The sequence below is a fragment of the Hypomesus transpacificus genome, chromosome 11, assembly GCF_021917145.1.
Source record: "Hypomesus transpacificus isolate Combined female chromosome 11, fHypTra1, whole genome shotgun sequence".
Classification (NCBI taxonomy): domain Eukaryota; kingdom Metazoa; phylum Chordata; class Actinopteri; order Osmeriformes; family Osmeridae; genus Hypomesus; species Hypomesus transpacificus.
In genome coordinates, this window is record NC_061070.1 from 14,585,871 (window position 1) to 14,609,943 (window position 24,073).

Consider the following 24,073-nt stretch of genomic DNA (forward strand, 5'->3'; position numbering starts at 1 on the left):
CCAAGACAGAATCGCGTGGCATAAATTATATTTGAAAAGAATAAGTGTAGTGCGCATGATTCTGAGGATTTTTACCATGCCTTTCAGTTACGCTTTGCCGGCGTAATCGGGAAATGTGTGCCACGTCAATATAATAAATGCCCCATGGTATACGAGGATAGAAGAGAAGGTTGACCGGGGAAGTGTCAGATGCGTAAAACCTCAAACATGCGGATTTAATGCAGGCTGTAAAGGCCCGCAAAACTGCAACATTAACAGCGCCATGGATTATTGAACGCAAATAGGGGTTGACTCATCCATTAAATAAACCAGAATTATATTAAGCACTGTGATTAAACACCTGAGCAAAACTATATACTATGTAATGACAACACCCCCTCCTCTCACTACCCCTCCCTCCCTCCCTCACCCCCCCCCCCCACACACACACACACCCCTCCCTCACCCCCACCCACCCGCTGCACACACTTCTTTTTTTTGTTGTTGCATGGGATACAAATGCAGTCCTTGTTTAGGAACGCGTTACGTGCTCAAATGCCGTTGCTGCCGCGCGCCAAATATTGAAATGTCGTTTCAATTAGCGTCCTAATTAAGACCACCCTGATTTTCTCTGTCTTTCTCTTCCTCCTTTCTCTTATCTTTCATTTCTCCTGTCTTTCGCTTTTCTCTCCCTCTCTCTGCCTCTCCACCCCCCCTTTCTCTCTCTGTCTCCTCTCTCTCTCCCTCTCCCTCCTCTCTCTCTCTCTCTCTCTCTCTCTCTCTCTCTCTCTCTCTCTCTCTCTCTCTATCTCTCTCTCTATCTCTCTCCCTCTTAAACATACCCACACAAACAAGCATGAGCGCGCCCGCGCGTATACACACAATTACAGAGTAATCAGATTAGAGCAACTAGCTAGACATCAACAAGTGCAAACGTTCTCTTTCAAGTAAATAACATTCTCCGCTAATAACAAGTAGTCCATAGCCCACATTTATAAAACGTAGGGCTACGTACTAAAAAACTTGAGAGACAGAAGACTTAAAATCGGAGATGGCAAACTACTTTTTTGGAGACATTGTTGTAACGGCCGCGTGCGCCGAGGGGAGCTCTCTCTCCCTCGTGTATTGTGGAGAGAGCAGGTGCTGCAGCCTGAATTACCATACAGCTGAAAGCACAAAGACCAAACTTATTCTTCCCCCGCGCGCACAATAACAAAGTACCTTAATGACAGCCACGCGAGCGACACACACCAGAGCAGTTTTTACTGCCCCACCTAAGTGTAAGATGAAAAAATCAACACAAGTCACCCCAGGAGTTTTACAGTAAAAACGAATAGTTATCCTCTAAGATCCAATGAAATATATGTATGTTCATTGTAGGAAAATGTTCATTAGAATTGTGTGACCAACTATAAAATGAGCTTTAGGTAATTATATTGACATGAGGTCTTATACAATATATTTGTAAAACGTTATTTTGGCTTTGTCTCTATTTCCAAAGACATGCTTTCAATAAACAAACCTGTATTATATTATTGAATATGTCCAAAACAGTCTTGTGATTTTAGTCTGTGTCCCTTATAATTGAAATTGCCTGGATAGATTGTAGGCCAAACTAAAAGAAAAATAAAATATTTTCATTCAATATCACAAACAAAAGTTTTGTGGTTACAAGGATAAAAAAAGAAGCCATTGAGATTGTCTGTGGCGTGCTCCCGTCGCAGGCTCTTACTTGGAAGGGGAGGGTTACAGTACTCTGGATCTCACCATGTGGAGATGCCCTGTGATGCAATTTGAGGTTTTATGTCAGAACGGGGGATGTAAAGGATTCTGGAGGTAAAATTTTGTTGGAATGTAACTGGGAATGTTCTGTGCCATGTGGAAGGGTTGCACATTTAACAGCTCAGTGACCATTTGGCGATCTTTTGAGGGGGAGGTTTTCCAAAAGTGTCCCCCTTTGTGACAGCTCGGGACAGAGAGGAGAGTAGCTGATTTGCATCTCATTACCCTAGCAGTCGTGGGCCGTATATAACCGGCGGAAGGCTGACTGGCACTTCAGACACACGCAGTTACAAGCAGGTTGAACTACCGACAGAGTCGTGGGGCAATTGTTTTGGATCGCTAACCTTTCGCTCATTGTTGATCAAGTGGAAAATAAACCAGACACGCGCTGTCTGATTTTGCACCCTTTAGTCAGAATCTTTATTGAACTGCAATATTCAATAATCGGATTGGAATTATACGACTCAAGGAATTTCGATTTAATTCCCCAAACTTTCACTGGGATTTTTGGCCGTCTCTGTGGGGGATTACTGTATGTATTGGTCATATCAGAACATAACCAGAAGATCTGAGTGAAGGGACCAGAAGAAGACGGAACGAATCCTTTAGTTGGACTTTGATAGATGAAAATAACTTTCTCGATGATTGTTTGAGCTGGGTCATAGGCACACTGCCCAGGCTCGTGGAACGCTACCTATTTATTTAAGATCTTCAGCACAATGGGACGCCAGTCGCTCCTGTTCGCTGTCAGCATTTGTGTCTTCATATGCCAGGTAACATTCTTCTTCTTTTTGAGTGGTTCGTAATTAAGTAGTCTATCATTTGCGTATGTTTATATTCAGCAATAAACGTTTGAATAAACAAATTCGAAATGTTTTGTTTTGTTTACAGGGTTTGTGTTCAGGGGTTTTCGAGTTAAAGCTCCAAGAGTTCCTCAACAAGAAAGGAGTAACGGGCAATGCAAATTGCTGCAAGGCAGGTTCTGCCCCTGGATTTCTGCAATGTGAATGTAAAACGTTCTTTCGGATCTGTCTGAAGCACTATCAGGCCAATGTGTCACCGGACCCCCCCTGCACCTACGGGGGAGCTGTGACTCCGGTACTTGGGTCCAACTCCTTCCAAGTACCGGAGAGCATCGCAGACAGCTCCTTCTCCAACCCTATCCAGTTCTCTTTTGGCTTCACATGGCCGGTGAGTTTAAACTTTGACTTAACGTTTGTTGTATTTCTGAAGTAGCCTACCATTAATTTACAAATGGACATATTAACTTCTGGCTTTGTCGGTTATGTATGAAAAGTAATAGAAGTGATAAGTAGGTTTAATCCTAGAAACGTGTGAGGGGGGTTTGAGTACGTTTACCAAAAGCTATCAGGGTGGGAAACTTCACATCCTCAGAGTTGGCATATCATTGGCAGCTCTGCGTGAAATTCCAAAACGTTTCATTTTACAGCTGTGAGTAAGTGTGAAAGTGAAAGAATGAGGTGTGAGCGCTGTAGGTAGCACTCCTCAATGCTAATCAACAGGGGAATTAGCCAAGAGTTTATAGACTGTCTTTAACGTTTGCTTGCAAGCAATACTTATTTGACCTAGAACAATTCTGTTCATTCCAACAGGGAACCTTCTCTCTCATTATTGAGGCTCTACAGACTGACTCGGTGGACGACCTCACAACAGGTAGGCAAAAGAAAGCAACAGGTTACCGCGTTGTAACCCATCCAGTGTCAACAAGTTAGTAGGCTATCATTGATGGATCGATTGTAAATTAGTTTATTGATTCATTTTAGACAACCCCGAGCGCCTGATCAGCCGTATGACCACCCAGAGACACCTGACGGTTGGGGAGGAGTGGTTCCAGGACTTGCAGGCAGGCGGAAGGACAGAGCTGAAGTATTCCTACCGATTCGTGTGTGACGAGCATTACTATGGAGAGGGATGCTCTGTGTTCTGCCGTCCGCGCGATGACGCCTTCGGTCATTTTACCTGCGGCGAACGTGGCGAAATCACCTGCATCTCAGGATGGAAAGGACAATACTGCACGGAACGTAAGTTCACAGATGTATTATTAGTATTTATTTCACTTTTAATGAATCCATGCCACCCCATCTAATTTTTTTCAGCTGAGAATTAATGATTACATTTTACTAAAGTACTGACTGTATAAATAATCTATATAGGCGAACTTAAATTTGAGAAATTTTCCCAAGTTATCACACGCGTGCCATAGATTAAATGTAATGGCTGATTGGCTACTTGGCGGTGTGCTCGGCGTTGATTGGCTTTGCGCGGTGCGGTATTGTTGAGAGCGGGCAGCTGCTGAGTGAGAGTAGACAATGGAGCAGCTGTCCACCCTGGCACCGTGCAGGCCAGCTGGCCAGGCCGCTCTTATCTAGCCCGACTCACTCGGGGACATGAAGGGGAGGGGCTGGGAGAGCAGGGAGAAAAAAGGGACTTCTGACCCATAGTTAGGAGAAAAAGAAGTCTTTGTGTGGGAGTCTTTTGTGTGGGAGCAACTGTGTTAAGCAGCATGTTGGTCCCCCTGGTGACGAGAGGAGCATATTTTTCTAGGTAACGGTTGAGGGGGCCACCAGCTCAGTGAGATGAATCAACTAGTGTTTACTGAACAGCCCCAATCTGAAAAGAGGCTGGCCTGTTGTATAAACACACATGCTCCAGACTGTTAGATTCCCATGATTCACATGTGGTCTTTCTCTCATCTTTAGCCCTCTGCCTGCCAGGCTGTGATGACGAGCATGGTTTCTGTGACAAGCCCGGAGAGTGCAAGTAAGTCAGACACTGTTCATCTCCACTTGATGTTTAGTTTGGGAGTCAGATGGCTGAGGGGTTAGGGAATCGAGCTATTAATCAGAAGGTTGCCAGTTCGATTTCCAGCTGTGCCAAATGACTTTGTGTCCTTGGGCAAGGCACTTCACCCTACTTGCCTCAGGGGGAATGTCCCTGTACTTACTGTATGTCGCTCTGGATAAGAGCGTCTGCTAAATGACTAAATGTAATGTAAAGTACTTAAGCAAATGCCTTGACTACACACTGTTGCAGTTGATCTAACTTGCGTGAATGAGTGTCTGACCCCGTCTTGTTGTGTTGCAGGTGTAGAGTGGGCTTCAGTGGGCGCTACTGTGATGACTGTATCCGCTACCCAGGCTGTCTCCATGGCACCTGCCAGCAACCATGGCAGTGCAACTGTCAAGAGGGTTGGGGTGGCCTGTTCTGCAACCAGGGTAAGTGCCCTCTCTACGGTCACTCAACACGGGTCAAAATATGATGTGAAACTTCCTGGATAGGCATAACTGTATCTGCTGAAAGTCAGAGACATTAGTCAGTATGTGCTGTTTGTCTTTTTCAGACCTGAACTACTGCACCCACCACAAGCCCTGCATGAACGGGGCTACCTGTACCAACACAGGCCAGGGCAGCTATACTTGCACCTGTCGCCCAGGCTTCTCTGGGGCCAGCTGTGAACTGGAGGTGAACGAGTGCTCCGGTAACCCCTGCAGGAATGGAGGAAGCTGCATGGTAAGTGGCCTTGCGTCTCAAATCTCATACTTTGACTTTTGTCATTTTAATACGTATTGCAGCTGCTTTTACAAAGTACGTACTGTTACAATTGAGACATATTACTTTGTCATAACTTTTGCGTAACAGTTAGTAGCACAAACATTTGATATAGTTGATACACAAATCTTTTCTGGTACACTATATAGTATGGTAGTATGGGTATTGAGATGCACCCAGGGATAGCCTAGAGGCTGAGGGTGGACCTGGAAATGAGAAAGTGTGCATGCATCCTGAGAAACAGCATTTAAATAGCATGGTCAAATGACTGTGTATTTTAAATGATGAATTAAGAAACAATTTTGCGCGGTTTACATCATGTTAATAACAACCTCTCAACTGTCTCCTTACAGGATAAGGAGAACACCTACAAGTGTACCTGTCCCCCGGGTTTCTATGGAAACAACTGCGAACTGAGTGCAATGACGTGTGCGGACGGGCCGTGCTTCAACGCTGGACGCTGTGCAGACAACCCTGAGGGAGGCTACTTCTGCCAGTGCCCTCTGGGCTACGCCGGCTTCAACTGTGAGAAGAAGATCGACCACTGCAGCTCCAACCCCTGCGCTAATGGTACGCACCGTGAACCGTGCTAGAAGAGACCTCGTGGACTTTGTGATACCCTGTGATCTGATATGCTGTGTTATTAGCATCTTATGCGTCATGCATTGACGGCAAGTTGACTGTTCCCTGTGATACATTTCGAGGCAGAGAGTTAAGTGTGTGTGTGTCTGTGTGTTGTTCTAGGTGCTCAGTGTGTCGACCTGGTCAACTCCTACTTGTGCCAGTGTCTGGCCGGCTACTCTGGCGCCAACTGCGAGGACAACGCTGACGACTGTGGCCTGTACCCCTGTCAGAACGGCGGCACCTGTCAGGACGGCATGAACGACTACACCTGCACCTGCCCTCCCGGTTACACCGGCAAGAACTGCAGCTCCCCCATCAGCCGTTGCGATCACAACCCCTGCCACAACGGCGCCACCTGCCATGAGAGGAGTGGCCGCTACGTGTGTGCCTGCGTGCCCGGCTACGGTGGACATAACTGCCAGTTTCTTCTCCCAGAGGCCCCTCAGGGCCAGCCAGTGGTGGAGGGACCTGACCGCCGTTACTCGGTAGACAATGAGGACAAGGAGGAGGGCGGCTTCCCCTGGACAGCCGTATGTGCCGGGATCTTCATGGTGCTTCTTCTTCTGATTGGCTGCGCTGTGCTGGTGGTGTACATCCGGGTGAAAGTTCAGCAGAGGTCACAGCATGGAGACAGCCAAAACGAGAGCGAGACCATGAACAACCTGACCAACAACTATCACCGTGGAGACAAGGAACTTTCTGTCAGCGTGCTGGCACCCGCCCAGGTGAAGAACACCAATAAGAAAGTGGACTACAATTCCGACAACCCCGGGGCAGAGAGGAATGGGTACAAGGCCCGATACTCTGCTGTGGATTATAACCTGGTGCATGAGCTCAAGCCTGAAGAGACATGTAAAGAGGACCAAGAGAAGAGCGAAGCCAAATGTGAAGGTCTGGACAGTGATCTGGAGGACAAACTCAGTTCAACCAGTTACGACTTCACATCACACAGAAAAAGACTGAATAGGTAAATCATCGACGATTGCTGCTATTTGCTTCATTGTTGTGTGGGTGGCAAAACGCATGTTCCAACAGCTCGTTCAGTAAGGGTGTTTTTTGGTGCTGAGGTACTTTTTGCTTTGCGTTCACAGCGACACCTCAGAGAAGAAATGTGCAGAAGAGTCGTCATGCAGCGACAGCAAGTACCAGTCTGTGTACGTCATATCTGACGAGAAGGATGAATGTATCATCGCAACTGAGGTGAGTTCTCACCACGTGTTCACAGCCCATGAAACCTGACAAAAACACTTTCTAGAACGTATCAGGACGAACAATTCATGGTCTCAACCCGACAAGCCTAAATGCCGAGTCTGCCTGTGAGATTGTAGTAATGCTGGTTTCTGACGCAGCAACTGAAACTGACCTAGTCCATCCTTTCTGTTTTCCAGGTGTAACACCAGACCCTGAGCAGTAGCTCATCTTCTCAACAGGAGGTTTTACTCCACCTTTATGCTGCTCAAACCCAGAGGGAAGGTGTCCCTCATTGTGACTGCTGCTGCTGTTAGACAGTACCTGGTAGGACTGACCCGAGTACTAGACTATGTCGTACTAACTGAATACTGTGTAAGTACTGCCATAGTACTGCATATACATTGTGGTCGCCCATGTGCTGTGTAGTACTAGTTTATTACTGGCTGAGACGTGGACAGAGGTCTGTCAGGCTGAGCTGGTTCTCAGCTGGAGGGGGACCAAGGACTTCAGATCCAGGATGATGTTGTTGGGCCATACTGGCCTATGTCACTCTCTCTAGTAAAGTTTCCCAGGAACGTGCGTTATGGACTAATAGTTGGACTGCCTTGCTGTTGGGACAGTTTTACCTCATTGCACTATGGAGGGCTGTGTTGTATTTAAAGATAGTGATGTGAGTTGCTGACTGTGTATGCGTGATGAGTATGATGCACTGCCTATGGCCCTCTCAGCCTGTTTGTCTGTATATGGCAGGTAGGGGAAAGAAGACACTGCCTTCATGTTGGTTCAAATACTGTTGATGCTGTTTGCTTTTTAAAGAAGAGGATGTATTCTTTTAATTTAATGTCTTTATTTGTGTTACATTTGTTATGATTTTTGTGGAGTTCAATTTGATATAATTTAAGTTACTTTTTTGTTTTACAAATATATGTCTAATGTATATAAGGCACTTCAGAACACTGTGACTGTGTTTTCCAACAGAAATGTATTTAAAATGAAGCGTTGTACAGAACCTATTGGAATTGTTTTATAACTGTTGAAGCCCATGAAGGAAATCAGCGAAATATTTTTCCTAATTAAATGATGTATGAAACAATGAACATTGTAAGTTTGTTTGTCTGCTTGTCAACTGTGAACATTTGACAAATCCCATTTGGAATGGAAAGTGAATAGGATACATAACAGAACTGTTGAGCCAGGAGATATTCCTGGCCTGATGCTACAGGCGACTGTCTCCATGTGGTGCTTCACTAAGTGAGACAAAGACACACCCCGTAATCACTGATTACTACCCTCCTCTTGATGGCGAGTATTTTTAGGAAGAAAGAATCCTCTGACAAAAACAGAAACCACCCCTGGAAGCAGGACCGCTGGAAGGCCTTCAGCTCACTGTGAACCTTGGTGTCATTTAGGAAGGTTGGGTTGTAACGGTGACCGCCACTACATACTCATCAAAGACTCATCTGGTTCAGACACACACACACAAGCGCACTCTCTCTCTCTCTCTCTCTCGCTCTCTCTCTGTCTGTCTGTCTGTCTGTCTCTCTGTCTGTCTGTCTCTCTGTCTCTGTCTCTGTCTCTGTCTTTGTCTCTGTCTCTGTCTCTGTCTCTGTCTCTGTCTCTGTCTCTGTCTCTCTCTCTCTCTCTCTCTCTCTCTCTCTCTCTCTCTCTCTCTCTCTCTCTCTCTCTCACAAGCACACACACACACCCTCACACACACAGACACACACACACGGCAGGCCCAAAACCACAAAGAGCTCTGTGAAGAAAGTCGAGAGAAAATGGCAACATTCCTAATCGGTTCATCTGTACATGTATCTTTTATAGAAGACTGATGTGCCATCATCTCATCAGTGTGTGTCTGTGTGTATGTGTGAGCATGTGAGCATGTGTGGAAGTGATGTTACACCATGTCTGATCAAGACACTTGGCATGGGAAAGGTTGAATACCTAGACAGATATCTGAAAGGTCTTGTCAGGTGACAATAGCTTTTCATGTACATTTAAAGCATACACAATCCTTATAGGATGCTTTGGTATTTAAAGTTGATCAAACATCTAAACCAAACCATACACTACTCATCTAATTACTGTAACGCAGCTGTGCTTCCTCCACAAAGTAGAGTTTAAATGTTACATCCAGCTTGTCTGTGTCTGTTTTGTTTACAGCTGAAATGATGTGAAAGTTAAAACCATCCAGAGAGGAGCGAGCGGTGACAGAGTTTGCCTGTGAAAGCAGGGGGAGCAGACCCACAGCAATAGAGACTAGTGAAAAGTATTTGCTTGTATTACACAACTGTTGGCCAGTTGTTTTCACATACCATGCTAAGCTTTTAACTTAACTTTTTCACCGACACAATGGCTTTTCGCTGAGTTGGAAAATATCAGGAGACAGGCCTAAAGCAGGCTTTTGTTTCTTCATTCTGTGCAGCCCGTCTCACTGCCTCACGCCCATTGGGGTGTGTCTTCTCTGTAATCTTTGTTTCACTTTTGTGTCAATAATCAAACAAAGGTTGGACATAAATGACAATATGCTGCACTGTCTGGAATGAAGAATGCTGGCTTTGATAAACACAAAAGAATGAAAGATTCTGAAAGTTTCAGTAAGACATTATCGGCAATGTAATATACTTTGTTTGAAAAGTCTGTTAGACATGATATGTTTCAAATAGCTTGTTAAAAAAATATAAAATAAATATATAAAAATCCAAGTTGATCATTAATCTACATTCATACTTGTCTTTTCTATTGTTGTCTTGTTTTAAACAAAGGAAATGGTTATACTATTAGTTTGAAATTCAACTCTCAATGCATGTCTGTTTTAATATGTATGTTTAATATGTAGGCATTATAACCTCTGCCTGAAAAAAATTATCCACTATGAAAGTATTACTCAGAAGTGAGATACGTGCATGTTATGAAGTCATGAATCTATTAAATGGTTTATCAACATTTCCCTTATCATAACTGAGTTGTACAGCAACCTTTAAACTGATACGTAAGCGCCTCATTGTCTTGATAATGAAACACAGATTTTGTTCAGACTGTAATGCAAACCAGTGTCCCTGTTTCATGCTGACATAGATCAGTTTCAGCAGTCCACACACTGCTCAGTGGAAAGAGATCTCGCTGTCCCATGGAGTTGGTCAGAGAAGCGGAGGTTTTGTCACGCAGTGCGACTGTTCAGCTTATGGTGGATTCATTCTCAGGGTGCTGCTGTTTGTCTATTCAAAAGTGAGAGGGTTTGGTTTAACTATACATTTGGAATTTTGATGGGTTGCCAACAGTTTGCGCGGGCATTTTAGTCCTCTTGAAAGGATGCACATAAGCTCCCACAAACATCTTTCCAAGATACAACAGAATTAAGATCAACCCCCCGAGAGCCATAGAGACATTTCAATGGCTGGTTCGTTGATTGTTAGTTAGTTAGCAACTTTATATGTCTGGAAAATGTTGCAACACAAACATGTATCTGTTTGTATGATTTGAACGTCATGTGGTACACTTTCTGAGGTAAGGAAACTTTACACAATGTCTTTGGGCATATCTAAAACATTCAGCAGATCCTAAAAACGTGGGCCTGTCACCAAGAGGCTGGGTCTGTGGTATTAAATAACTACTCTGTCATTTCCACAGTACTGCTGCTGGACACCAGCTGTTTGTCTGTAAACTGTGTATACTGTATGTTCTCCCTCCCTTCTGGTGTGTGAGTAAAATCAAAGTTTAGTATTAATCTTCATTACCATAATAAAAGAAGAGGTGATGGCATGGTTAGCTGGTTAGTGTCCTGAAGACGCCAGTGTGACAGTGTCTCTCCTCCAAGATCCGATTGACACGGTCACAGTTCGCGCCCCCCCCACCCCCCCACCCCCCCACCCCCCCACACCCCCCAACCCCCCCACCCCATCCTCCCTTCTTCACTCCTGTTTCTTCTCGTCTATGTTTAAGACACAGTGTTGACGTGTATCTGTGTAAGTGTGTGCACGCACACGTGTTTGTGTGTCAGTTCCCAATCTTACTTCTGCATGGATTAGTCCTTATAAAGCTGTTCCCTGCAGCCAAGCCCTTCAATGGCAAGTTACATTTTGACAGATTGTGGGGAGAGAAGAACACGGGCTGAAGAAAGGGGCTCCCACTCTTTCGCTGACCTCGCCTTTGTTCCTCTGTAGTGGTCACCTGTCACTCCCCACAATGCAGAGCCCCCCCCCCCCCCCCCCTTTCCCCTCCACTGCAACCTGGACTCTCAGATCTGGCTTTGGGGGGGAGGGGTTGGGGGGGGGGGGGGGGGTTGCAGGGGAGAAGGGGCTCGGGTCGAGCCAGGGGAGGCTTGGGAAACTAAACTGTTGCATGCAGGACAATCAGAGAGACACAAAGGGAAGCAGAGGGTGGAAAAGCCGGCGTGTCGTCACACACGCATGGATGCATGGAGCCACATGCAACCATGCCCATGCACACACACACACACACCAAAATGAGTGTCATCAGCATCAAGGATCCTGATGACACAACATTCTCACCACACAAAGCATCTTGTCACACACAAACACAAATGCACACTCATAAAGAGTCATGATGAGGATGCTGTTTGCTAACTATCTTTGGCCATTTGTCAATAGAACTAAAACAAACATATTGCTTGACTATCCAACCAAACACCTCTCCCCTTTCCTTCCTAACCAAGCTAAATGTTCTGTCTGGCTTTTCACTCAACATTTGCCTGTGTGGCACTCTCTAAGTGTGCCACACAGGTGGAGTTGAAGGGTTTTCCAGACCCTGACCTTCCACACCTTGCTTGGCCTGGCCCTGACTCTGCCCAGGATGGACCACCCGGCTGAGGTGAGAGGGCAGCATAGCCTCTAACCCACCAAAATCACCCGAACCAAACCAAACACCACTACTGTTCCTTACCAAAACAAGCCCCCCACACCTCGCTCCACCCCTGCCCCACCCCACACATACTCACGCGACCATGGCCATTTGTTTCTTGGCTGCATTCTCTAGCTGACACTTTCACTGTCCTGAACAGCTTGGGATGCAGGAGGACTCAGGGGAGTTCAGGGACTCTTCACAGGAATCTGGACACATTCCCTCAGTTACCTCTGAGTAACCTATTCAAGTAGTCATTTGACAACTGGTAAAATAATTTGGTAAAATAATTTGACTACTTGTAAGAATGAACTGTTCGACTGAACTTGATTAAAACTGAAACCCCATCATCTAATAATAACTATGATTTGCGCAGACACATCACCACCAACCAATAGCAGCCATGAAAGAGTGACAGGAAAGAAACGGCCCAATAGCAGTGATTTGAGAAGGACAGTGATATCAGAACCGACCAATAAAGAGCCTAGCATGGAGACGGGGATCAGTGGTGCTGATGAACATCTGCTGTGTCGTGATGGCACCGATGGTCCCGCCAAGGGTCTTTCTACTGACACACTGAGGAGGGTATTGTCAGGAGGTTGAACTGCTCCCAGGGGACCAAACTACTCCCTGTTCCCAGAGCTTTCTCTATACGACTCTCCCCCTTTTCTCCCTCTCTGTCTCTCTCTCACTATACCGCTCTCCCTCTTGTCTTTCTCTCCGACTCTTGCTCGCTACACCTCTCTCCCCCTTCTCTGTCTATCTTGCTGTTCCCCTCTCCCACCTCCTGTCGGTCTCTCATTCTCTATTCTTCTCTCACCCTTGTCTCCCCCTCGCTTGCTTTCTATCTCTCCGACTTCTGTTTCTCTCTGTCGCTTCAGTTTTCTCACGTTGTGTCTGTATCTATTTTTCTACATACATGCTTCACCCCCTTTCTCTCTATCTCCTCCCTCTCTCACAAGGCACACTGTATGTGTTCAGTTTCCTCTTGAGGAATCCACTCTAGTGAACTTCATATTCTTTATACTTTTAACTGTTTATTTGCATCTACATGTACATAATCTTCCTATCCTGGGACACAGGGACATTAGGTCTGATGGCCATAACCTCCACTGCATCGTGGGAACTGCTCACGGGACACAATGATTGGCTGACAAAAGCGCTGGGACACACAAAGGCCACCTTTCTGAGAAGCCATATCCTACTGCATGTTGGGAAAAAGCAGTAATGGCAGCAGATGTTGAGAGAGCGAGCGAAGACGGGAGAAATTCTCAATAGAGGGAGAGTAAGAGAGACAGAGAGAGTGAGGGAGAGAGAGTGAGAGTGAGGGAGAGAATGAGGGAGAGAGAAAACAGCAACAGATGCCTGGCTACTCATCTTCAGACTACCATGCTGGACCATCCCACGATGAAGAAGGGGAGTGCTGCATAGTCCCACACGCCCAACAACATTCTCATACACGGTTTGATAGTCACACTCTCATGAATCGAAGTTAAAACAGTAGAATAATCGCTCATTTATAAGAGCAGGAAGGGGAATGGCACTCTGGTGTGATGTCAGAGTTGCTGAGATTTGTTTTCAGCAGACAGGGGAGGGGGGGGGGGAAGAAGTCTGTTACATCCAAGGATCATTGTCCTATGATGCAGATCTTCATCATTTTCAGTGTTGGTGTGTTCTTCTGGTCTTTGTAGCGAGCTAGTCAGGCTGTGACCACTCTCACAGACCATCTGCGTGGTTCGCTGGTGACCAAAGGTCATCTCCGAGGACCCTGGGTGACCTGGAAAGGTCAGAGGTCAAGAAACCTTGCTCTGAGACTGCAGGGATCGTCACGGTTCCAGCAGAGTCATAAACACCCCAACTAGCCGACCAATCCGTTACATGTTGGGAGACATGATCTGATGAGCTCCTGGGTTGCCAGGTTTGTGTGGGAGAGGAATGGAGGGACACTGTCTAGTCATGCATGCATATGGAAATGTATGTAGGAAGTGTATGTGAGGGAGGGGTGTGTTTGTGTGCATGAGGGTGTGTGTGGGTTGTGTGTTGGATGCGTGTGTTAATTTGTGCGTGGGTGGATGATGGTGGTGTGTGTGTGTTTGTGTATGTGAGGGTTGAGGGGAATAGGGTGTGTGTGAGGGGTGGGTTGGGTGTTTGTATGGTGTGTATGCGGGGTGTGTCAATGTGCGTGTCAGATGTGTGTGTGGGAATGGACCCAGGATCTGACGTCTGATTAATGGCCGCTGGCTTTCAATGCCCGCTACTTCTCTTCACATGATAATCATTTCCAATGGCAGATGGGCAAAGTTGAGGTTTAGCCCCCACCTCCAACAATGACTGGGGATCCCCCCACCCCACCAGGGAACAAAGAGTGCAGTATCCCATGTCCTCCACCGGCCTTTAGCTCCAGGGCTAATTACTGCTGGGAACAACAGAGAGGGGTGAGGGGGGCGGGCCAGCAGAATGGCCCTGAGGAAGCCTCTCAGCACCGCAGGCTCTTCATGTTGTCACACCACTTGTTAAATGAGTCTCTTCTGTCTCCGTTATGGACAGCTATATCATAGACCGTAACAATGTAGAGGTCTGGATTCATCGAATTGAACATGGAGAGGGAGGAGTGAATCATATCAAATAAGGAGAATTGGTTCAACGAAAACGATATTCATGGCGGTAGTTTAACGCAATGTCATACATCGTAAAACCGTTATTGTAGACCCTTGCCAGTCCTCCAACACAGCTGGCTTCTCACAGTACGTGTTCTGACTGGGCATCAGTGTCACAGAGTAAAGCAGATTCTCAAACATTTTCGAAAAGAAGACAAGAGGAGTCCACAAGTGGGGTGAGGATGTAAGGCATGGTGTCTTCACATCAGCAGCAGTGGGAGGGCCCTGTCGTGTCTGTCTACATGGGAGTGTGTCCGAGAGGCCCGTGCTGATGTCTGCTTCTCAACGCCAGACTGATGATGCCTTCAGACAAGGGGCTGCAGAGTCATGGAGGAGGAAGTCTGTATACATATGTGTGTTTATGTATATGTGTCTGCATCAGTGATGAGCAACCCCTTTCTATTCCTCCTCCCCCATGCCTTCTGTGTGTGTTTGTGTGTGTAGGACTGAGAGCACGGGTTTTTCATTTCCTCTCATCTCCTTCTCCCCTCCCCTCAGCTCTTTGCCCCTCCAGAGGACAGATGGCGAGCTACGCCCATTAATACTCTGAGCGGCATTTCTCTGCCTGTGCCCTGGTAACTGCCGGCCTGTGCTGGCATGTTCTCAGGCCTCCTCTGCTCGTCGGCATGCCAGCACCCTAGCCCGGCCCAGCCCAGCCCTGCCCTGCCTGGCCTACTGTTGCCCCATATGTAAATGACCAGACACAGAGAGCCTGGCTGCCCGCCTTCATCTGAATATGAATAGAGAGGAGTTTAGGGGTTGGGGGAGGGATAGAGGGGAGGGAGAGCGAGAGCGAGAAAGACACCCCCTCCAATCCCCCACACCCCTCGCTGCCCCGACAGACTTCATTATAAAAACAAAACTCAGACAAGACACAGTCAAACTGATTAAAACAATGAGATATGCCCCATTGTCTACCATCGCTCTCTCTATCATGTTTAGCATAACCGTAACAATAATATATGTTACTTTCGGTTGTATGCAGCTGTTTACTTCTGACGGATTCATAGTTTGTGGCCGGTCTTGTATCTCTGAATATTCTAAATATTTCTGAAGGCTGAGCAAAAAACTGTTTTTCTGACTGTCAGCAGAGACATATTACAGTGACAGACAGGGGGATACCAAGACAGAATTTAGGAATTTAGAATTAGGAATCAATACAGACATATTTAGAGACATATACATGCTGTTGATATACAAATAGATACGGAAAGGCACAGCTTTAGACATAGATTAACATGTTGGGCTTTTATTGAGGTGATTTTATTGAAGCAAGTTTCATGGACATCATCCATGGGTGATGCTGTGAAGGGATGTTGGACTCAACATTGAGCTAATTGACCTAATGATGTAATCTGACATTTTCCTCTGAAGGTCAACAGTTCATTAGTCTGACTATATTCTGACTAAATATTTGTTCTTCTTTTCTTTTGCACCAAAACTGCTTTAGCTTTGGAAAATCCATTGGAATCCATTCAACCTCTGATGGAATTGACAATGTGGTTCAAACTGTAGAGGTTCACACACACTAACACACACTAACACACACACAACCCTGCAACTAGGGTGGTGAAGTCAGTCTTTAAGGCAAACAGTGAGGCTTCCTCTGGGGGGGGGAGGGAGGAGGATACAAAGAGGCTGCTGATTAAGAATGTGCAGTGGGGATGTGTGTGGGGGGGGTGGGGGTTGAGAAGAGAGGAAGAGGTGGGTGGATGTGTGTTTGTGTGTGTGTTTGGGGGGTCTGTGAAATAGGTGGAATAGAGAGGGATAAGGTTCGTGTGTGTGTTTGAGGAGGGGGGGTGGGGGGGTCGTAAGCTAGCAGGAAGAGGAAACAGCACTGATTTCCTCCCAGGAGCCCCCGCTCTGAGGAGAGCAAAACAAGAGGACTGGGAGGACTTTAGGCTTGGCACAAATGTCCCTCAGGAACTTTTTGTATCCACTGAGACACACTGGCACAGGAAAGTGAGACAGAGTGAGAAAGAAGGAGAGAAAACTAGAGAGACAGACAGCGAGAGAGAGAGAGAGAGAGAGAGAGAGAGAGAGAGAGAGAGAGAAGAGAGAGAGAGAGAGAGAGAGAGAGAGAGAGAGAGAGAGAGAGAGAGAGAAAGAAAGAAAGAAAGAAAGAAAGAAGGAAAGATTCATACTGCCCCAACTTTCTCTCCCACTAACTTCCTCCTACCATCCCCTGGCTCAGCTCTCGCCTGTCCCCCCCCCCCCCCCCCCCCCCCCCCCCCCCCCCCAGTACCATACCCCTGCACCAGTGGAGCCTGCTGCTGGCTGTCAGTTGAGATGAGTGTTAGTAGAGATCTGGGCCGGGCCAGTTCTGCCTAATGATCCAGGGGTCCGGTCGTGCCGCAGGCCACCGTGCTGCAGCCGGTGGGGTTCAGCGGGCCGGAGCCACGGGTGGTCGTTAGCCAGGTTCTAATCTGGGCGGAGGTCAGGGGTCAGTGGGGCGGGCAGCAGGCCTGCTGACAGGGCCACCGTTCACCGGGGTGCTAATGAGCACGTTCCGCCAAGCCAACGGAACGCTGGCAGACGGATTACGCCGCCTGGTTTGTTGACTGGAGTCAGTAACAGACGGTGGACTGGGACTCCCGTGTCCCCGCCATGGGCCCGGTTACAGGCCTGACATGGACAGCCAGTCTGAACATTTTTGCTTTGTCACATGCCGTTCTTGAACACACGCCAACCTTGCGCAGCAATGGCCACAGAGGGAAAGAATCTCTGGACCTGGCTTTCCTGCTCCGTCAAAGCAGGGCTCCCTGTACTGGGTTTGTGGGTTTCCATGTGCACATATGTATTTTAGTGTGCATGTTTGTCTGTGTTCTATTGCTGCTTTGGGTGCCTTTGTCCCTGTCCAATACTTACAGAGGATGCCATCGACTTACTTCGTCTGAGATCAGGGAGGTCTGGCAGTCCTTTTACACAGGAAGTCCATCAGAAGTGAAAGGAAGTCCTTGCCAGGACCCACCCTCCCTTCACCGACCAGGGAAGAGGAAAGAGAGATGCTAGTGTAAACATCAGTGGGAGCAGACCAGTGTAGCTACAACAGAGTAGAGAACTCAAACTTTCTCATTAGACAAAGACAACATTCTGACGGGCCTCCAGGTCAGAATGGTTCAGCACCACCTCTACTTCTCCAACCCGTAACATCTTGACACATAATGAGTCTGGCTTACCGTTTACCTCTTGTATCTTAGATCCTAAGGTCTGTCAATCCCAGTCACACCAAAAACCTTTTTGAAAAAGGGAAGTGCAATCACAACCAGATTTTCCGTTAAACGATCAAACGATCGTTTAAACGATCTAATAATAAATCACACTCAAATGATTCTATTCTTAACAAATGATTGAACAAACGTGATTCCCCAAACTGCAGGTGTGTTGGTCTCATAAAAAGAAGTGAAATTGGACTTGACATGGGAGGGCTGTCAGTTATAAAACAGGCATTAAAGAGGCACACCTCTGTCTAGCAGCTGCTAAATGGCTGGCCTACTATCATCACACCTGCCGCTGAGAAGACAACAATCTCTAGACAACGTGGTGTAATACTGCTCACACAATCACATTAGCACACATACACACACATACACACACATACACTCACATACACACACACAAACTGTAACCAAGGACGGACAAGTAGACCATTGTCTGCAAACAACGACCCAACCGTCAACTGAGTTCAGCCCAGGCGGACATCCAGCCAGAGTTCACCTAGGGTGGGTGGGGGGGTCAAAGGCCTTTTGGGTTGCCATGGCCTTCTGGAACCAGACTGGTGCTGTGTGGGATGTTAGAGGGGTGTTGATGGTCTAGTATTTGGCATGTGTGTGTCCCTGTACAGCTTTGACATGTAGCAGAGGAACTTCCCTGCTGTCTGATAGTATGTGCAGTTCCACGTCTCCCTCACATACCAGGCGCCAGGACAGACCTCTGAAGCCTGAAGACGGGACTGCACTGCTGCTGGAAGGTGGCTGGCTGGTGGGTTGGTGTGCTGGCTAGCTGGTGGGCTGGCTGGTGAACTGGCTGGCTGGTGGGCTGGCTGGCTGGTGAGCTGGCTGGCTGGTGAGCTGGCTGGCTGGTGAGCTGGCTGGCTGGTGGGCTGGCTGGCTGGTGGGCTGGCTGGCTGGTGGGCTGGCTGGCTGGTGGGCTGTCTGGCTGGTGAGCTGGCTGGCTGGTGAGCTGGCTGGTGAGCTGGCTGGCTGGCTGGTGAACTGGCTGGCTGGTGGGCTGGCTGGTGAGCTGGCTGGCTGGTGAGCTGGCTGGCTGGTGGGCTGGCTGGTGGGCTGGCTGGCTGGCTGGTGGGCTGGCTGGCTGGTGGGCTGTCTGGCTGGTGAGCTGGCTGGCTGGTGAGCTGGCTGGCTGGTGAGCTGGCTGGCTGGTGGGCTGGCTGGCTGGCTGGTGAGCTGGCTGGTGGGCTGGCTGGCTGGTGGGCTGGTGAGCTGGCTGGTGTGCTGGCTGGCTGGTGGGCTGGATTGCGGTGGGGACTCCTCAGAAACTGGCTCTCCTTGTTACCTCTGTCATCTCGATGAAGAGAGAAAGTGAGAGATGGCCTATGCTATGTAAAGGCATCTCAGATGCAAAGACGTTTTTTTGAATTGTTGTCGAACTGCAGTGGAAGAAGAAGAAACCCATTTGGAGGAGGGCCAGTGAAAGTATTTAACTCTGCTCCTGCCCCAGTTTCCTTTGCTGCTGGGCCTGACCTGTGTGTGTGTGTGTGTGTGTATGTGAGTGTGTTTGTGTCTATGTGTGTGCGAAAGGATAAGGCCCTCTTGCCAATATTTACTGAGTGAGTCAGGAAGTCCAGTACAGAGTCATTATCATTAATCTGTCTAACAAGTCGCCTGACAACAATACAGAGAGAGAAAGAGGCTGGAGCAGAGGAAAATGACCCCCATCTGGGTCTGGCCAACACACACCAAACTCCACTCCTCATGTCAGAAATCCAAACACAACTTACCAAGCGCCTGCACTAATCTCCCAAAAACGCTGTATCCCTTATTTTCCATCCAAAAAAGGGAATAAACAAACTTATAAAACATAGAGTGTAATTATGCAATCAAGTGGCTCAGGAGCCAAAAGTCTGGTGGTCAAGCATACAGGTAGACAGAGTCTGGACAGACTGGCAAGCAGGCAAGCTGGCAAGCTGGCAGGCAGACAGGCAGTCAGACAGTCAGACAGACAGTCAGACAGTCAGACAGACAGACAGACAGACAGACAGACAGACAGACAGACAGACAGACAGACAGACAGACAGACAGACAGACAGACAGACAGACACAGAGAGACAGACAGACAGACAGACAGACAGAGAGACAGAAGGGTGTGGCCACAGTAGAAGCCCGACAGTTTCCTTCGAAACAGTGCCCATTTCCTGTACAGCGAGTTGAGTGGGGGGCCTTCCTAGTTCCCTCCGTCTCCCTCCTTCCATATCCTGAGCCCACCCTTCCCTGACAGCCGAAGCACCACTTCACAGCTTAACTGTTTCACTACTGTCAGAGGAAGCACAGAGGAAACACAGAGGAAGCCACCTCCAACTCACTGGAGGGCCGTGCAACCTGTATTACACCCTCCTCCCCTCCACTTCATCCTGCCCATGCAACAACTCGTAAAAACCCACTGACAACCGTATAGTACACTGGGGTTTCATTTGGCTTGTGAGATGACACTTTTACTGTCACAACTGTCAACATTTAGTACATTTCTGTCAGGCTTTTTTTTCTGGAAGATTCAGTTACAACATACTGCATATCTGGTTGAAGACGATGGTGGATGAGCACAGGGGATCTGTGTGTGTGTTTGTGTGTGTCAGAATGTGGCCTGATCAGAGTAGTGGGAACCCTGACTGGGGGAATTTGGGCCACACGTTGTCCAAGGGAGTATGCTCGCTGGCGGTGGCTCTATGAAGTGGAGAGCTTAATGAAGTGGAGGAACGAGGGAGCGAGGGGACGGAGGGGACGGAGGGGACGGTCCTGCTTGGACAGATGGCCCTTTGTAACTCCTGACACCTGCCAGCTGCTCTGGCCGCTACACCACAGAGCAGGAGGGAGGGAGGAGAGAGGGAGGGAGGGGTCTGAGAGAACAAGCAAGAGAGAGCAGTACTATTAGAGACACACAGGGGGAGAGCAGAGAGCAGGGGTATTAGTGTAGGGGTATGGAGACAGATGGGGGAGAAGGGAGGGGGGGTTGGGGCTATGAGAAAGCAAGGAGAAGGAGGGGGGAAGAGACCCAGTTCAGCCTGGCCTGGCCTCTAAGCTGCCAACAGTGGCTGTGTTTGACCTCTGACCTGTGGTGTCAGACAGAGCCATGGGTTGTACTCTATCCCAACAGCGGGTCTTCCCCCCTGACCATCACACCCCCTCCTCCGTGGCCGTGCCCCACTGGCACACAGGGACCGCCCCCTTCAGCCGTTCAATTGATGACGAACCATCTATGACTAACTCTCATAGAGGACATGATCATTGCCTTTGTCAATCACATCTACAGTATAATACAATTCAATACAACATGGCCTGAGGCCTTTCTTGGAGAGAGGCAGATTCTATACAGGCCTTTTTATCTTTGTGAAATAACATTTACTTGTAGTTGTTTGTGTGTTTTCTTGTTTGTTTGTTTGTTTGTTTGTTCACATGCCACTCCAATGTTTCTGTCCCTGCTGAGAGACATGTTTCTCTACTAGGTCTCTCGACATTCCACAGACACACTCTGCCCCTGAGAAAAAACACTCTCACTCTCCATCCAACTGGGAGCTCATCTAACCATTTGCCTGGAGGGGACCGGAGAGATCTATCCATGAATCTAGCATCCTCTTGTTGTCGGCGAGTTTTGGAGGTGTGTAAGTGTGGATGTTCAAATTTGAGTAAGTGTGTGTGATTCTGTATGCCTGTAAGACTGTTAAACAGTGTGTGTGTGTGTGTGTGTGTGTGTGTGTGTGATGTGTATGTGTGTGTGTGATGTGCGTGTGTGTGATGTGCGTGTGTGTGTGTGCGTGTGTGTGTGTGTGTGTGTGTGTGTGTGTGTAAGCCGAGCTCCAGCTGTGGCTGTAAACCTTCCTGCAGCTGTACCAGACACCTGTGGCTGTTTGTCCATGCCCACCATCCTCCTGTCTTCAGCAGAGATTTAAGGTAAGCCACCATTGGCCTGGCCTGGTATGGCCTGTCTCTCCGACTCTTCTGGTAATGGCGGGTACAGAACAGAAGCAGACAGGAGTAACTTCAAATCCCTGTCGGGAAAATGTTTTTGTAAGCCACATTTAAGAAAACGTTGAGTTCAATCATCTACTAGACATAATCTAATAATCTACTAGTACATAATCTACTAGTCATACTCGACATAGAAAGGCTTTGTTGATACACAGCAGATCTTACTGCACAATAAGTAGGTTGTCTAATGATCTTTATGATCATGGCTGCAGCGGTCCAACCCAGCAGTCCCCCCCAACCATCACTTCCCTAAGGCCTCCCTGAGAATGACCGCAGACACACACTGGGCGTTTCTGGTGACAGCTGGTTGGCTGGCTGTACATCCCATCATCCTCTGCTCTCCCTGGGCCAGGAGTCAATGAGTGATCCTGGGGGTCAAAGGTCACGCTCTCTTTCCCAGGAGTCCACCCTGCCAGAACAGCATTCCCTTAGAACAGGAAGGGAGGGCATTGTCCATATGTTGTCTTCACTCACAGAAAGAGAGTGAGGCAGGATCCTACACAAACACACACACACACACACACACACAGAGGAGCCCGGCTCAGCAGCAGTTCAGTGACAAAGCCGGCCCCCTGTTTGGAACAGGACTGTGAAACTGAGGAAGAAGATGTCAAATGAAGACTGGCCCACCCCCAACACTCACTCATTCCTTTTGTTTTTCTCTTTTCCCTCTGTGTCTTGATACCCTGGCACAATTTGATTCAATTCAAAACTTCCTGTCTGAATATCTCCATCTAAGTGTCCCACGCATCCGTCCCACCATAGAAGCTAAGTAGCCCCCTGACCTACGGCAGGCCCAAGCTTCTTGTCCAGCTGCAGAGCCACTAGTGTTGCTTCAACACACACGCAGAAGCAGATCAGGATCATGTGGTGAGCTTGTACACATACACACACACACATGTTTCAGGGCAGTGTGCAGCCGGAGGACAGCTGCATCCAGCTGTTGGTCCAAGCTACCCTGGCAGACTGGGAAACCTCTGTGTGAGGGTCTTAGATGGTCCTAACGGTTCCATACACACTAACACCATCAGAGAAGTATGTCCACCCACACCTGTCACACAACACAAGGTCCATGGGTGATGTAAATAATAGACAGAAGGAGGAGGAGGAGGGGCAGTCCACAAAACCCCTACTTTTTGTAGTGGTCCAGGACTATATTTTATGCTGTACTCCCTTCTCTGACACCTCCCTATTAGGTGCTCCATTCCTGCCTGATGAGGTGTGACAGCATTGTCAGCTTGGTTTAGCCAAATACTTATACTTCTTGGCTTCTGCTGCTGCTGTGTGTGTTGGGCCTTTCTTGCATCAGTGTGGGTCACTATGACCCCGAAGCTCTCCCTCAGATTGGCTGGTTTTCCTCCAATAACGTCCCTGCTTTATAACAGAACAACAAACTTTATCCACTGTTTGTTGTGATCTAGCAGTTTGTGTGCGCGCACGCCTTTGTACTTTTATAGAACAGGACAGGGAGGGGGGAGTTTCACAGAGTGTAAGAGGGTTTGAGATGTGTTTGTGTTATTGGGGTGGGGGGGACAAGGCGACGGTTGGGGAGTTGATTGGTACATGAGACCAGTTAAGACCAGTTGAGAACTGTTTTTATGAGTCATAAAATCTTCAGATACATAAGTGTCATTACAACCACTCTCACGTCAGCTTAAGTTTCTCTTTATTCGGATTTACAGCTTTGTACATAAACCCTGGTCATAACCACTGAAAACAACCTTTTCATGTGAGCGCTCCAACGGAACACAGATAATAAAGAAGGAAAGGAACACATTTTAACCTGTGAGTTGTGAACATCAGTCCTCTGAAATGTACTGTAACCTTTGGAAACAATAACGGCAAGAGACATTAGGCCCTAGCAGCATTACTCTGTTCAAAACAGAAAGGGAGTATGCCTAAATGATAAAAACAAAGGGTTGGTCTGTTACGCATCCTCTTACATCCAAGAAGTTGTGGCTGCTATTCCAGCAGTTCTTGATGTCCCCCTAGTGGCTTAGATATATATATGCAAGAACAAAGATAGAGACTAAGAAAAGTAAAAAGAACCCCTCACTGTTTTCACCAGATAGCTAAGTGATGTGACTCATGTCGAAGAGGAACCTCCATCTCTGACATTGTTTTTGAGGATGCAGAGACAGTCAAGGCACGTGTCCGGTCAGACTACTCTCCAAACTCCAGTTAGTTGACATGTTGACCAGCTTC

General features: G+C 47.7%; 1 protein-coding gene across 1 annotated transcript; it reads left to right on the forward strand.

Moving 5' to 3' along the window:
* Window positions 1-2,036: 2,036 nt before the first annotated feature.
* Window positions 2,037-8,243, forward strand: dld (deltaD). Its single transcript, XM_047029242.1, has 11 exons — window positions 2,037-2,534; window positions 2,653-2,952; window positions 3,375-3,435; window positions 3,546-3,803; window positions 4,482-4,542; window positions 4,867-4,997; window positions 5,123-5,292; window positions 5,685-5,901; window positions 6,076-6,922; window positions 7,047-7,155; window positions 7,344-8,243. The coding sequence occupies exons 1-11, from the start codon at window positions 2,481-2,483 to the stop codon at window positions 7,347-7,349; spliced, it is 2,214 nt and encodes a 737-aa protein (XP_046885198.1). The 5' UTR covers window positions 2,037-2,480; the 3' UTR covers window positions 7,350-8,243.
* The last annotated feature ends 15,830 nt before the right edge of the window (window positions 8,244-24,073 follow it).

Bases quoted from the DNA above. Each gene is read 5' to 3' on its own strand.
- dld (XM_047029242.1), top strand. From the start codon at position 2,481: ATGGGACGCCAGTCGCTCCTGTTCGCTGTCAGCATTTGTGTCTTCATA. The intron at 3,804-4,481 runs GTAAGTTCACAG...TCTCATCTTTAG, and splicing joins AGGACAATACTGCACGGAAC to CCCTCTGCCTGCCAGGCTGT. The intron at 5,902-6,075 runs GTACGCACCGTG...GTGTTGTTCTAG, and splicing joins CTCCAACCCCTGCGCTAATG to GTGCTCAGTGTGTCGACCTG.